Raw genomic sequence first — 13,687 nt, 5'->3', positions numbered from 1 at the left:
ATATTTTAAAGTTTCTTTGTAAAAACAAAAAAGTGCTTTTGACCAAAATAGATATTGAGATTGAATTTAAAACCATGAGCAGAACTTTCTAAAGCCAAGGCAATACACAACACTAAATAGGTAACAATATCTAGTGTGTTTTTCCATATTTCACTTCTCTAAACCAACAACATACTGGAAACAAATAGATTCACACGAGATCTCAACTGTGTTAGCAATCTACGAAAGTTATTTGTGAACCACATTTGCAATCTGCTGTTAGCACTGATTATAGTGGTTGTGTGAACCGTAGGACAAAAAGACCAAAAGCTCACCACGAGTCTTGAACTTAAATTGCTACATACTTAAAACCCATTTACAATATCAACATCTGGAAATTGTATTTGCTCCTGCCCATTAATCTGAGTGTCCACTTACCATTTAACTTAGACCATGAGATACTCAGTCTGTGTGTGGTCATTATGTTTTGGCTAAACTGGGTATGTCTGAAACACATACCATCGGTTACAGTTCTTTATTTTTCAGGATTATGCGTCACATTACTGAATGGTTGAATGTTTAAAGATTAACAATTTGGGGTGTACACAGTGTAAAGATGTATTTCTGTGCCCACACTGAGAACTGAGTTTTTCTTTGTGAAAATAAACAGCAGTATGCATGATTGCACAGTGCTAATGTGTTTACTTGTAAAATGAAACACTTCCAGTTTGTCTAAATAATTAATGGGAGAACCACATTAATGGCGTCTTCCATAAACTTGTAGCCACCCAGTCTGCTGCCTCAGCTTCCGCATCGCAGACAATGAAATGTTCATGTTCCAAACTTCCAGCTGAGTCTTCTGTTTTTGAAAGAACCGGGGATAACCCTAACATGTGGTTTTCACATTTGAGGGTTCGGACTTTTCAGCGTCTGCAGTGACTTGTCTTTGTAATGTCTCGGTTTTTCCTCTTCAGCAACCGCTGGTCCGTCTCCGGGGTGGGGCCATCGTAGGCGAGGGCCGAGTGGAGGTGCTGAAAAACGGAGAGTGGGGCACCATATGTGACGACCACTGGAACCTGCTGTCTGCCACCGTGGTGTGCCGAGAGCTGGGCTTCGGAACAGCGAAGGAGGCCCTCTCTGGGGGCCGCCTGGGACAAGGTATACAGGTTTCATATTTTCTTTGCCTTTTTGAATGTGGTCAGCTGCTTCTCGTTTCCACCCGCTCCATGTTGCACATTCAAAGTGAGCTGGATAAAAAAGCAAATTAAACTAATCTCTAAGCTCTAAGGTGTTGCTCTGTTCGCCATTTAATGCGCCCAATACGAAAAGCATGAAGAAATTAAATGTGAGCAACATGTACACAGAAGATAAAAATAAAGAAATGCCCAGAATAATTAGAAAGTAGACCTGATACAGCCCCATGGGAATACGTATTTCTTACATGGCTCAAGATGGAAAGTTATATGGACAAAAACAAAAACATCAGAGCCAGTAATTTTAGTTTCTAGTTTTAAGATTTCCTATGTCACCCTCATGTAACCCGAGTACCATGAACTCACAGACCTTAGTAAGACATAAGGCTGACATAAGTAACTGCCACTTAGACTGTATTTTTTTTTAACATTAAAGCTGCAGTTTCCTGGCAGTAATGACAGTGCAACATTAGATTAGATAGAGTAGTTCCAATACTCATTCTCCTTTTAGCTCTGTTTTTGGTCTCCACCAGTACAAAGAAAAGTGTACTGTACATGGTTATGAGAATAAGGTAAGAAGGGTAAGAACAATCCAAACTAGACAAGACAATCAAGACAAGGAGGAGGAGGATAAAAGGATTCATCAGAATAAGTGGGATCTCTCATATTACTAATGCAGATTGGGTTCAATGTACGGAAATACTGATTAGAGCAGTTTCAAAGTTTCACTGAAATAATAAGACGGGTTCAAAATAACTCTAATGGGAGCATTAGGAGTGGGAGTGAATGACTGCAGGATTTTTCCAGGGTAAAGAAAAACACATCATCCCACAGAGCAAAGGACACTCTCCAGGAGGTAGGCGTATCATTATCCAAGTCCACCATAAAGAGAAGACCAAATACAGTGAGGTCACCACAAGGTGCAGCCCTTTCATAAACCTCTTTTCATAAAAAGGACATCTGAAAAAAAGTCGAGTAGAGTAGGAGGTAGCTTAGAACAGCCCTATTACTTTTCACTTCAGAAAACACTTTAATATTTCTGGTGGTATCTTATCTGAAACTAAGACCCAAATTTGAATTATCCTTGTAGGGTAGATTAGGTGTCATTTATTGCATTGGGCATGTGAGTAAAGGAAAGTTTGCACTTCCATTTCCATGTACGCTGGATGTGGACTCCCTCCTGTTACTGACCAGTAATTTTCAAATGGAGGCCTTCCTTCTGACAAGCCTCACTTTGTGGTCTGCGTAGGCCGCAACAGCAGGATTATGTGACAGGCGGTTTAAACAGTTTTACAACAGGCAGAGAACATTTTGAAGGCGATACCTGCTCTAACACTAACGCACTCCTAAAATACCTGGCTCACTAGTTATTAGGAGAAGAAGCAATAAAAAAAAGCAGGTGCACCAGCGTGTGGAAAAAGAAGAAAGGGATGTTATCGTTTATTATAAACAAGGACATCTAGTATGTTTCTGCACGTTCCTGTCATGTTAGGCGTGGAAAATGTTGAAATCTTCCTTTCCCAAATAAATTTTCCGTCTTGTTTTTTCATCACTCTCATAACCCCTTGTGCAATACGATAGTCACATGGAAATGATAAAGAAAAGAAGCAGTAACAGCACAGAGTGAAAAAATGAGAAACAGATGAAGATGTGTCTTATTAGTACACGGTGGACTTGCCTCACTTCAACTTTGGTGCTGAGAAATGTGGCAATCTCAGGTCGCTGCCCTCTGTAATTTGTTGTGTTCTTCCTTACCTTACCTTCTTTATTCTGTTCTGATAAATCTCCTTTGTCTGTGCTGCTAAGAACGCCCCCCACCACATGATGCTGCCACTGCCATGCTTCACCGTTGCAAACATTTGATAATTGGTTGCCTAAAAACATAGTGGTTTCTACATTCTATCAGGATCCTTTAAAAGTCATTTAGTAAACTCTAAGTGAGCTGTGAACATCTGAAGCTCCGTTAGAGGTTCAGTTTGGTTGGATAGCCAGAGTCCTGATGACTTCAAACTTTTTTAATGGTACATTGGACTTCATGGTTTGTTTTTTGTCCTGACATTCAAAATTAGATAAAATAAAATGGATTAAATAATGGAATTGGATATGAATCTTTCTTAACTACAGTATGTCCAACATGTTCAGTATGCCACGTGTAAACTACATTTAAGTTACAGACACTTTTCAGTTCTCATTAGAGCTAATTTTGATTAACCTTACTATGTCTGTTCCACAGTACGGTGTGTAAATGAATGTTAATGCTAATTTAAATGTCTGTAGTCAGATTCTATTTAAACTTTGAAGGAACCAAACAACCTCTTTCTCCTGAATATTTAACTTGAAGACTCTGGGAAAGAGCTTCTAATTGTCACATTCCAAAGATTTGTGATTTTATGCCAGAGCTGGATTTTAAATTAACGGAAATCAAGACATCTTTCACCCGTTTTGGTATTTCCTTTCCTTTCCTTTCCTCTCCTCTCCTATTTTCAGTAGGATTAAAACAAATAAATCAAATTTCTTTCTGTATTTCCAGGCATGGGCCCGGTGCATATGAATGAGGTGGAGTGCTCCGGATTTGAGAAGTCCATAACTGAGTGTACGTTCAACAAGGAGGCACTTGGTTGCAGCCACGAGGAGGATGCAGCTGTCAGATGTAACGTCCCTGCTATGGGCTTCCAGGAGAGGGTCAGTCTCCACCCATGTTTCACTCAAACGCAAGAGCTGTTGCTAGAAACATGATCAAAATGCAGTGCCCGTCAAAGGTTTAGATTTACATCGGACAGTTGCGTTATATTTTAGGTTCTTCCAAGCTTTGCACATTTGCTTTTCTCAGCCAGCTTCATGAGGTCGTCACCCGGAGTTGTTTTCAGTTTCGAAGCTCTTCCCACATATGCTGAACACTTGATGACTGCATTTCCTTCCCTCTGTGGTTCAATTCCCAAACCCCGGTCCCGTCTCCCTGGTCAGTCTCAGTTGTGCTTAGAGCACGCGATTGTGGAGTCCAGGTCTTCTGATTTAGCGCCCCTTCACACTGCGTCTTGGTCAAACAGCGCTTACAGAGCCAGGAGGTGATGTTTTATTTATCATACTGTTGCAGTCTCGCTAAGCTCAAACCAGATGGGGTGCTATGATAGCCATGCGGGTGAATTATTGCCTTGAATTTGGAACATATGGCCAACAGTGTCAGCAGCAAAGCGTCCCCACAAAACAGCTCCACCTCCATGCTTCGAGGCAGGGCTTACATGTCCTTACTCTGACTCTCCCAATTAAACAAACATCACGACTTTGGATTCCCCACACCGAGCGCAGTCCCACCGGTATAATGTACATTCTTTGTGTGTCTTGGCCCAGGCTGTTCTTTTAGACTGATTCTCCCTCAGCAATTTCTTTGCAGCAGTCTGACTAGAAAAGTATGATTCACACAGTCTCCTTGAATAGTAGATCGTGGGATGGGTCTGCTACTTGAACTCTAGGACTTTATTGAGGCACAGTAAATTGTTGATTTCTTCAGGTGGTGACTGTTCTCTGCTGCTAAGATGACTCTTGGTTTAGCTTCCATGCATCTTTAGTGATTCTTGCCATAATATGAATTTAAAACGTCAGTTGAATAGGCTGTTTACCGCATACAAACCCTGTTACAGCACAACTGCACTCAGATATATTAAGAGGTCAAAAAATTCCACCACTTAACTTTTGACATATGTCATTTGATAACACTTACATGAAGCTGGTTAAGATATTGCCAGGAATGTACAAAGCTGCCATCAAGGCAATCTTGAGGAACCTAAAGCATTAAATAATCTAAATATTTTACTTAAATGCTTGTGTATTGCATGCAGTACGTACACGGTGGTTTTGATGTTTGATAAATCCTCACTGCATTCTTCCATTTAACAGCCATGTGCACCAAAAGCTGTGAGTAGCTGTCAAGTCAAACATCACTGATTCTTATGTCAGCTGTGTTTTTGTTTCTTTTATGCCCATAGCTGAGACTGAGCGGAGGCCGTAACCCCTATGAAGGCCGCGTGGAGGTACTGGTGGAGAAAAACGGCTCTCTGGTGTGGGGGACGGTGTGCGGTGAGGGCTGGGGAACCATGGAGGCCATGGTGGTCTGCAGACAGCTGGGCCTGGGCTTCGCCAGCAACGCCTTCCAGGTATGAGTCATTAGCAGCCGGAGAGGTGGAAATCAGCCTCGACGCAGCAGTTCACATGTCAAGAATATGTTTCTGAAGATTACACATAAAACCATTTGGTTCTCAGTCACACATGTGATGATATTTCCAAAAATGGTAGTTGGAGTTGCCTTTCTTTAGCATTTTTGGATATTTTCATGAGGTGTGTTCCAGGAAATAAAAACCCATGGGAGGGTACCTGCAGAGAATTATGTAACCGGTACAAGGAAGTAAAGCAGAATTCAGTCAGGACCAACTCAGACAAAGAACTTTTGTATTTGTATTTCTATACGACTAAATGGAAAGCCCACCTCCCTGCCCTCCCACGCTGGTGCTCATGACCCATAGATACAGAATACCTGGATTAACACTGTGCTTCATTAGTGTACACTTTGTGTCTTGTGTTGAGTCCACGAAAAGCTGCTCATTTCTTGGGAACAAAGAATCTTTAATTGGAAGTGTACAGATTTAACATTGCCCCTGGCCCCCTGTTAATTAATGCCAAATGACTTGCTTGCAGTTAATTATATCAGTTTCTTCCTTATTTTTTCAGTTTCATATTTTTATAGTTAGCTTGACAGGGAGCATCTGCACGTGCAGGGCTTGTAAAGTAAAGTGTTACCTGTGCGCATGTGTATTTACAATTTACCCTCATATATTTAGCAATGCTGACTCAGCAGTGATTGACGTCACCAGTTTCTGACCATCACAATGAAAGGCCCCTGAAAAAGCTTCTTTATTTGCTACCTGTTCTCTTCTTCAACACTCTCAAAACTCAGGGTTTCTCTTTTTCATTTTTCTGTTCAAAGCAGATTATTTGCCTTTCAAATACAGCCCCACGGCTTTTTAGTCACCATTTCTGTCAAAGTAATGAATGGAACTTTCTCTGGATAGACTATTAATGGGTTTCAGCATATTTAAGATGAATCTTTTCAATCTCAGCAACTGAAAGGAAAGTTTTACTTGAAAAGATTGTCAAATGCATCTGAGAGGAAATGGTTTTGCATGGCTGCAAACTTTCAAGGCTCAATGTACACCTGTGTTTTATTTCTCGGAAACTGAACGCTGGCATTGCAGGAACTGAAAATCGGCATTTCAGTTTTTTTTCCACATGCCATTTCAACCTTGAGAACTAAATGACATTTACAAAAGTGTTCAAACATAATTTATGCACATTAATGTGAAAATGAAACTACTGTCATCATGAACAAAAAAATCTAATTTTGTAATTGTGAACTTGACAGATTTCACAGTAGATTTCATAACAGAACCTGCAGGCAGACTGCACTACTTTCTCCATTTCTAAGTCATCATATAACACACACAAAAAAAATGTAATTGTAATTTGATAAAATGGATTCCTGCCAGTATGAGTTGCGTACTCCTGTACATCCCACTGTCTTTTACTTTTCTGTGTGTAGGGGGTTGCTAAAAATGACAAAGAGCCCTCTGCCGAAAACTGCTGACACATATAAGAGCACTGGGCGTGAGCAGGGCTCCTCAAAACACAATTTACAGTTTATAGAAGCAGTAGGTGAGGTGGGGAGGATTCATACTAACGCCCATTTGAAATCTGTGAAATGAAGAGCTTAGTGATTATACATAGGAGAGGACAGTTAGCTGTAATAGGAGTCCATTTATTACATTACCGTGTCACATCAGGGCCCGGTTTCCATCTGCCAGCATCATTACACATTCTTTTACATAATTAGAGGTATAGACATATGATCTGCAGAGCTCTTATTTCACACACTGAAACAAAATATGAAAAAAATAGTCACAAGTGAAGTATCTGTTTGATAGACCATCATCAGTATGATATAACGTCCATGATGCTCTGCAAAGATTGGGCGCGCCCTCTAGTGGCCAAAGTGGGTGATTACATTTAGTCAAATCAGCAGCTCAAAACAATCTGGTCCTTCTTTGTCATGCTGCATCTCCACAACTTCTGTATCAGTACTCGCACATCTGTAATTATTCAGTGCATTGAAAGTACTTGTAAACCCTCAAAGGTCGTATTCTGGTTTATCACTATAATTTGGCTGAATAGACACGTTGGCAAACTTTTCCCTTGATAATATCCTACAGTACAGCTGTGGTGAATTTCCATTTTCTACTGCAACTTATTTTTTTCACCTTCATATGCCAGTACATTTGTAGATTATTTAGAAAATATGTGCTAATATATTTACAGCTGTCTTTTTTCCGAGTGTTCATTGTTTTAAAAAATCTAGCCCTACACTAGTTTATAAGGAACGTAACATCAGTTCTACAAGAATGCATAAAATATTTCACTGTTATTTCATTCATTATTTAACTTTCACTACTGTAAAATGTTAAAAGAAGGGCTGAATTATCTCACCAAGCAGACATATCATGTAATTCAACTGAGAATGCATCAGAGGTTTGTGAATATGCCTTCACATCAGCTGTGACCCTGTCCACAGGAGACGTGGTATTGGCCTGGTCAGGTGAGCGCAGACGCTGTGGCCATGAGTGGCGTTCGCTGCTCTGGAACCGAGATGTCTCTGTCCCACTGCCTGCACCACGGAGACCACCTGAGCTGCTCCAAAGGAGGTGGACGCCACGCCGCGGGAGTCTCCTGCTCCGAAAGTAAGACAGTGAAATCCTGTAGCTGTAGCTGACATTTCACATCTTCATTAGACCCTGGCTTCAACTTTTGTTATTCAGTTTATCAGTTCACACTACGGAAATGACTTTACCTTTTCACCAACTGGAAGTGTGACTGCATCTAGAGAACTTTTGCCAGAAACCCCTATACGTGTCGACATCCACGCTTTTCTTAAATAAGTTTTGTCTCCGTCTGCTCATCCGTGTATGGTTTTTCCTTCGCCCGCAGCGGCTCCTGACCTGGTGCTGAACCCTCAGGTGGTGGAGCAGACCACCTACATGGAGGACCGGCCCATGTTCATGCTGCAGTGTGCCTTTGAGGAGAACTGCCTGGCCTCCAACTCCGGCCAGGTACCGGCCAACTCTTACCGCCGCCTGCTGCGCTTCTCCTCCCAGATTCACAACAACGGCCAGTCAGACTTCCGGCCTAAAGCCAGCAGAAACTCCTGGGTGTGGCACGACTGTCACAGGTCAGTGTCACAGAGCACGAGCACCGTTTTAGGTCTCATTTCATCACTGTACAGTTGCAGTCTTAACAGAATTTCATAGCATGTGTGCCTCTTCAACAATGTTGCCCCCACTATGACTCTGAGGACTGCAGAAACTTTAACTGGCTGCTTGGATCTTCCTCAAGTTTCTCATTTCCTAACATTAAGGAAGTTAAGTAAATATTCTCAAAGGTCATCTCCTTTTCAGTAACAAGCATCCAACAGAATTATATCACAGCAAAAAGTTAATTAGATGTAACTCCACAGCTCTGAATCTTTGCTCATGGAGCTGGAGTCACAAGTCCACTAGCCTAGCTTAGCTCAAAGACTGAAATGGGCACCGGCCTGCTTTTTCCAGAGTTATAAAAATCACTACTCATAATATTCTTCTCATCTTCTTCTTAGCAAACTTAAATGTATCTAAGAAATAAAAAAACAGCTTATGAGTTTTAACTTTGACAATTACACTTCCATATGCTCTGCTGTTCTCTAATAGACTCTATACTGAGTTGTAAAACTATCTTATATTTTTAAATTTAAGGTTTTTGCACTTGAGAGCTTGAAAGACAACAGCAAGGGCAATCCCCTTTAGCCTGAGTAGGTTTGCTAAGCTAACCTACTGCCCTCCGTGTGTAGACATTATCACAGCATGGAGGTGTTCACCCTGTACGACCTGTTCAGCCTCAACGGGACCAAAGTGGCAGAAGGACACAAAGCAAGTTTCTGTCTGGAGGACTCGGAGTGTGACGAGGGTAAGAAACACAATGGGACTTGTACTTAGGTGGAAAGTCGTGGAATTGTTTTTTTTTACTTTACACAATATTTATTTTATAGTGTCTATGATGAGCTAAAGCAGTGTACCAAAATACCAACAGCTTTACAGCAGGTGTTTTTAGCGGGTTCTGCTGCCCTCTAGTGGCCACAAAAAATCTACTAATGCCATTTTAACATTACTCATTTTTCATTTTATTTTATTCTTTCAGGTATTGAAAAGAGGTACGAATGTGCTAACTTTGGAGAGCAGGGTATTACCGTGGGTTGCTGGGATACCTACAGGCATGACATCGACTGCCAGTGGGTCGACATCAGCGATCTGAAACCTGGAGATTACATTTTCCAGGTGACGTTTCCCACTGGTCCCGCGGCTTTTTTCTGTGAATCAGAAGTCATCTGTTCTTCACTCTGCTGCCTTCCCCTCCGTCACCTCACTCATGCCCTCCCTCTTACAGATCGTAATCAATCCAAACTATGAGGTTCCAGAGTCAGACTACACCAACAACATCATGAAATGCAGATGTCGATATGATGGCCATCGCGTGTGGATGTACAGCTGCCATAATGGTAATGTTGATGATCTAAGACTTCAAATAGTACCGTTACACTGTTAAGAACGCAAAATCACATTAAAGCAATAGTCTTGCTCACTTTAAGATAATTAAAATATAACTTGCTGTTAAAGACAAATGTTGGAAGAAATGCAACGTTCCACAGCAATTTAAACAATGTATTAGTTACTCTAATTCTAATTATTGCTTTTGGCTTCCCTTTCGATCCCTTTAATCCATTACTTGAAGCCAGGGGTGACAAACTGAGTTTAGTTCAGGCGCCACATAAAACCCTAATTTGTTATCATGGGGCCGGGCCAGTAACACAATAGAGTATTAAACTATAAATAAAGACAGCTCCAAATGTTTCCCTTTGATTTAGTGCAAAGGAGTATATTATGAAAGTATTTACATTTAATGAATTTCACAATTACAAGACATGTAACGACCAACTGGATGTTTCTTGAGAGAAATAAGTGCAATTTCTGTATAGTTCTATGTATCAGTATGTGTTATGTCCACAACTCTAAAACTAAAACTGCGTGAAATCTGGGTGAAAACAACAGTTATTTTTAATGGAAAAAATACAGTTTTAGTCTTCAGTGTAATCTTTGCACTTTTCAAATTCATCCAGTACATTTGACACCTGTGCTTTAAGCTATGCTATTTACTATTTTTTGGCCAATTTATTATATTATACTATGAATTACTTTAAGCTTTTACAAATATTTAATACATTATTTTGAATGTTAAATCAGTGTTCAGCTTACAGTAGTTTTCATGCTCCCTCAGTCACCACAGTTGCAGCTCGCTCACTAAGGACGGCTTCTTTGTGTAACTTTGCAAACAGTAAAAGTACCCAGTGGTCATTACTCATCATGCTAATTGAAGGTGTGTCCGGAAACTTATCGGAAGTCCCTTACGTCTCCTCTGTGTCCCACACACGACACTGAACATGAATAAAACGGGACAAAATGTGTAGGTGGTAACCGTCTGTCCTCTCCTGCTGCCCCTCTAGGTGGCTCATTAAGTACTGAAACGGAACAGACGTTCCCAGGCCTCCTCAACAACCAGGTGACCCACAGGTAAAGGCAAAGCAGAGGAGTGGAGTCGACTGGCCGTTCCCTCCAGCATCATCTGAAGCCCACCAACCACTACACGTCTCCCTCTGTGCTGGATTCCTCCTGCCAGCCGTGCCCTGTTCCAGCCATCACTTTTCATGTTCCCTTCATCAATGAGGCAGCAGCTCTCTTTGACCCACTACCTGCCTCTTTTCAAAGAAATATTTGTTTCCCCCTGCAAACAGAGGGAGCTTTGCCAATACGACCAACCTCCCCGGCTAAGATCAAGAGAACAGTGAAGCTCTCTGCATGACCTGTGACTGCAAAACCTGTTTTTCTTTTTAATGAATGATGACATAAACTTGCCGGTTACTGGGAGGTATTTTGCACAAGGTGCAACATCGGGGAATGTCACAGAGAATGTGTCCTGTTAGTAATGCAGCACTTTAACAGAAGCTTGCTGCAGTTTTTTGTTGTTGTTTTCTCCTGGTGGAGAGTTTGGCTGCCTTAAGAGTGACACGAATCGTCGATAGTGGCAGCCTGCGTGTGAACATACATGCCAGTCTTCAATAGTTTCACAAAGTACCTTTTACACACTGAAATCAAGACTCGCTAAAGTTAAACAGTTCTACGGCATGTCTGTTATTTAAGCTACAGACCTCTATCCCCATCAAGGTTTATGCAACACCGCCAAGAGCAAAGAACACATTCAGCAGCTGTTAAAGTGCTAATTACCGGGTTCATCTGCAAGACTACTACCATGGATCTTAAAAAAGAAAAAGAAAAAAAGGTCAGATATGCTCAGAATGAACCAGACTGTCGTCGCATTTCAAAGAGTTGCAGTAAGCCTCTGGGGTAGTTGGTCAGTCTCATTTAAACCAGTCTCATTTAAATCAGTATTATCTTTCCTGTTTATGATATGTGGATTTTTTTTTTTGCATCTGACACTAATGTGGGACCTCATGTTCCTTTTTTCCCCCTGTACTTACCTTTGTTTCCCCTCTCACCTGCCGCAGCGCAAGAGGTTTAATCCATCAGTTGGTTGTAGTTTCAGGTGCACAGCACTCCACCCATAGAGGGCAGTGAAACACTTGTATTAGGCCTGGTGTATGTCACTGATTATACGTAATGCTTTATCAGAGCTGTAACAAACCCTCTCCACCAGTCGGTTTGCCCAAATGTCAAACTGAAGTGAGACCGAATTGTGTATTGAATGAGGGACTTGAATTGAAACAGTGAAGCTATATAAACCCTATAGTTATGGGTCCCAGCCACACCAGCATCTAAAACTGAGAAATCTCGATTCGGTCCAGCGACATCAACGTGACTGAAAAGAAAACTGTGCTAATTAGTTGCATGAACTTAAAACTTGAAATGGTGAAATTTGCACTGCATTGCCAAATTTGTACCGCTGACTACTTGACGGTGTTGATGACTGAGTGGATGTGAGGAGCGCTCTAAAATAGAGGGAGCCACTGTTGCTAATTCTCTGCGATGAACCATCCTGTGTTTAAGTTTGAACAGCTCCACAAACTGGTTTGCAAACATATTCATGATGTGATCGGACCTTAAGTCAGTAGCATCACGTTAGCAGAAAGTGCTAACAGCCACCATGGTTGCGAGGCAAAAGCTAACTGGCAAGGGGGCTCACACACTACTACTTACAGAACTACTTTCTGTGTTTTCCCTGCTTGCTAAGCCATACAGCTACCATTTCTGACTATTCTCCTCCTTAATATGACATAATTTAATAAGAATAATAATGCTTTTAATAATTGCTTCAGTCTTCCAGCAGGACTTTGTTACACGATGATCACGGGACTTGGTCTGCAGTGACATGCAGTCAGATAACGGATAAAGGCCTCAGTCATTTCCTCTCACTGCTTCATATGTCGCCTTTACAAGAAAATATAACTGATTTACACCCTGTGGTGGACAGACACCCACCCCAGATTTCAGCAAAGACATGAGACACTTCCCGTCTTTGAAGTCAGGTTTTTACACGTTTATTCCTTGTTTTCAAATAAGTAAGTGTGTACAATAATGTGTGTGAATCCTGTTTTATTGTACTTTTTGTAATGGTGCTATCAAACTGGTCCTCTGTTTTCTGAGGGTACAGTACATGTTGAACAGCTACATTATGTATACTAACAGTATACTTGAACTGAGCGTACAAGACAATGTGCTTTGTGTGTTAAACTATAATAAATTCCCGAGTTACGGAGCAACCAGACTTTTGCTGTCCCTCGTTCTTTATAGATTCATATACAAACACACATATATGCAATGAAAGGCGCGAGACAATTAGACTGTGAGCTGTACATGTTTGGAGGTGAGCCAGCAGAGGCAGCGGTAGATGGTGATGTAGATCTATGCATCTAAAGGCCTCAAGACTGGATGAAGCTGTGGCTGAACATGCTCCTGAACTGTCTTAGCTCTGTATAGAGAGGATGAGAGCAACACTTCGAGCAACACTCCAGAGCAGCCATCCTTAGAATAATTTTATTGTCTCCATAAAGCCCATAAAGTCCCAGCGCCTCCTCCCCAGGACATCACAGTAAATAAGATAAAGCTAGCCTCCGCAGTTTGGGACATTTGTAGCTACCTAGTGCTGACTTACATATAGTGTTAGTTGTAAAACCAACTATTGTAACTCACGTGCTTGAGCGCAGTCTTCTGGTTCAATTCCAGCTCTTTGCTGCATGTCGTTCTTTCTCAGCCCATTACTTCTCTCTCTCTCTCTCTCTACTGATCAAAGATAGAAATAATACAGAAATAAATTCTACTACACTTTCAAAACACTTTGAGGAATAATCCGTCAACGTGAATTAGAGTATCATT

At 41.3% G+C, this 13,687-nt stretch overlaps 1 protein-coding gene across 1 annotated transcript in view; it reads left to right on the top strand.

Annotated features, from left to right (window-relative positions):
• The window catches only part of loxl2b (lysyl oxidase-like 2b), a 33,762-nt gene extending 20,683 nt beyond the window's left edge, over positions 1–13,079 (top strand). Inside the window, exons 6-14 of the mRNA XM_047592105.1 lie at positions 954–1,137; positions 3,703–3,854; positions 5,156–5,323; positions 7,789–7,954; positions 8,202–8,442; positions 9,097–9,212; positions 9,444–9,580; positions 9,690–9,801; positions 10,804–13,079. Of these exons, the coding sequence (XP_047448061.1) occupies positions 954–1,137; positions 3,703–3,854; positions 5,156–5,323; positions 7,789–7,954; positions 8,202–8,442; positions 9,097–9,212; positions 9,444–9,580; positions 9,690–9,801; positions 10,804–10,874 (1,347 nt within the window). The 3' untranslated portion in view covers positions 10,875–13,079. The remainder of the gene's footprint in view (positions 1–953; positions 1,138–3,702; positions 3,855–5,155; positions 5,324–7,788; positions 7,955–8,201; positions 8,443–9,096; positions 9,213–9,443; positions 9,581–9,689; positions 9,802–10,803) is intronic.
• The last annotated feature ends 608 nt before the right edge of the window (positions 13,080–13,687 follow it).

This window comes from Mugil cephalus, chromosome 8 (genome assembly GCF_022458985.1).
Source record: "Mugil cephalus isolate CIBA_MC_2020 chromosome 8, CIBA_Mcephalus_1.1, whole genome shotgun sequence".
In the NCBI taxonomy this organism is placed as follows: Eukaryota; Metazoa; Chordata; class Actinopteri; order Mugiliformes; family Mugilidae; genus Mugil; species Mugil cephalus.
Note: the sequence above shows the minus strand (reverse complement) of the source record. Positions and strands in the feature narration are given on the sequence as shown.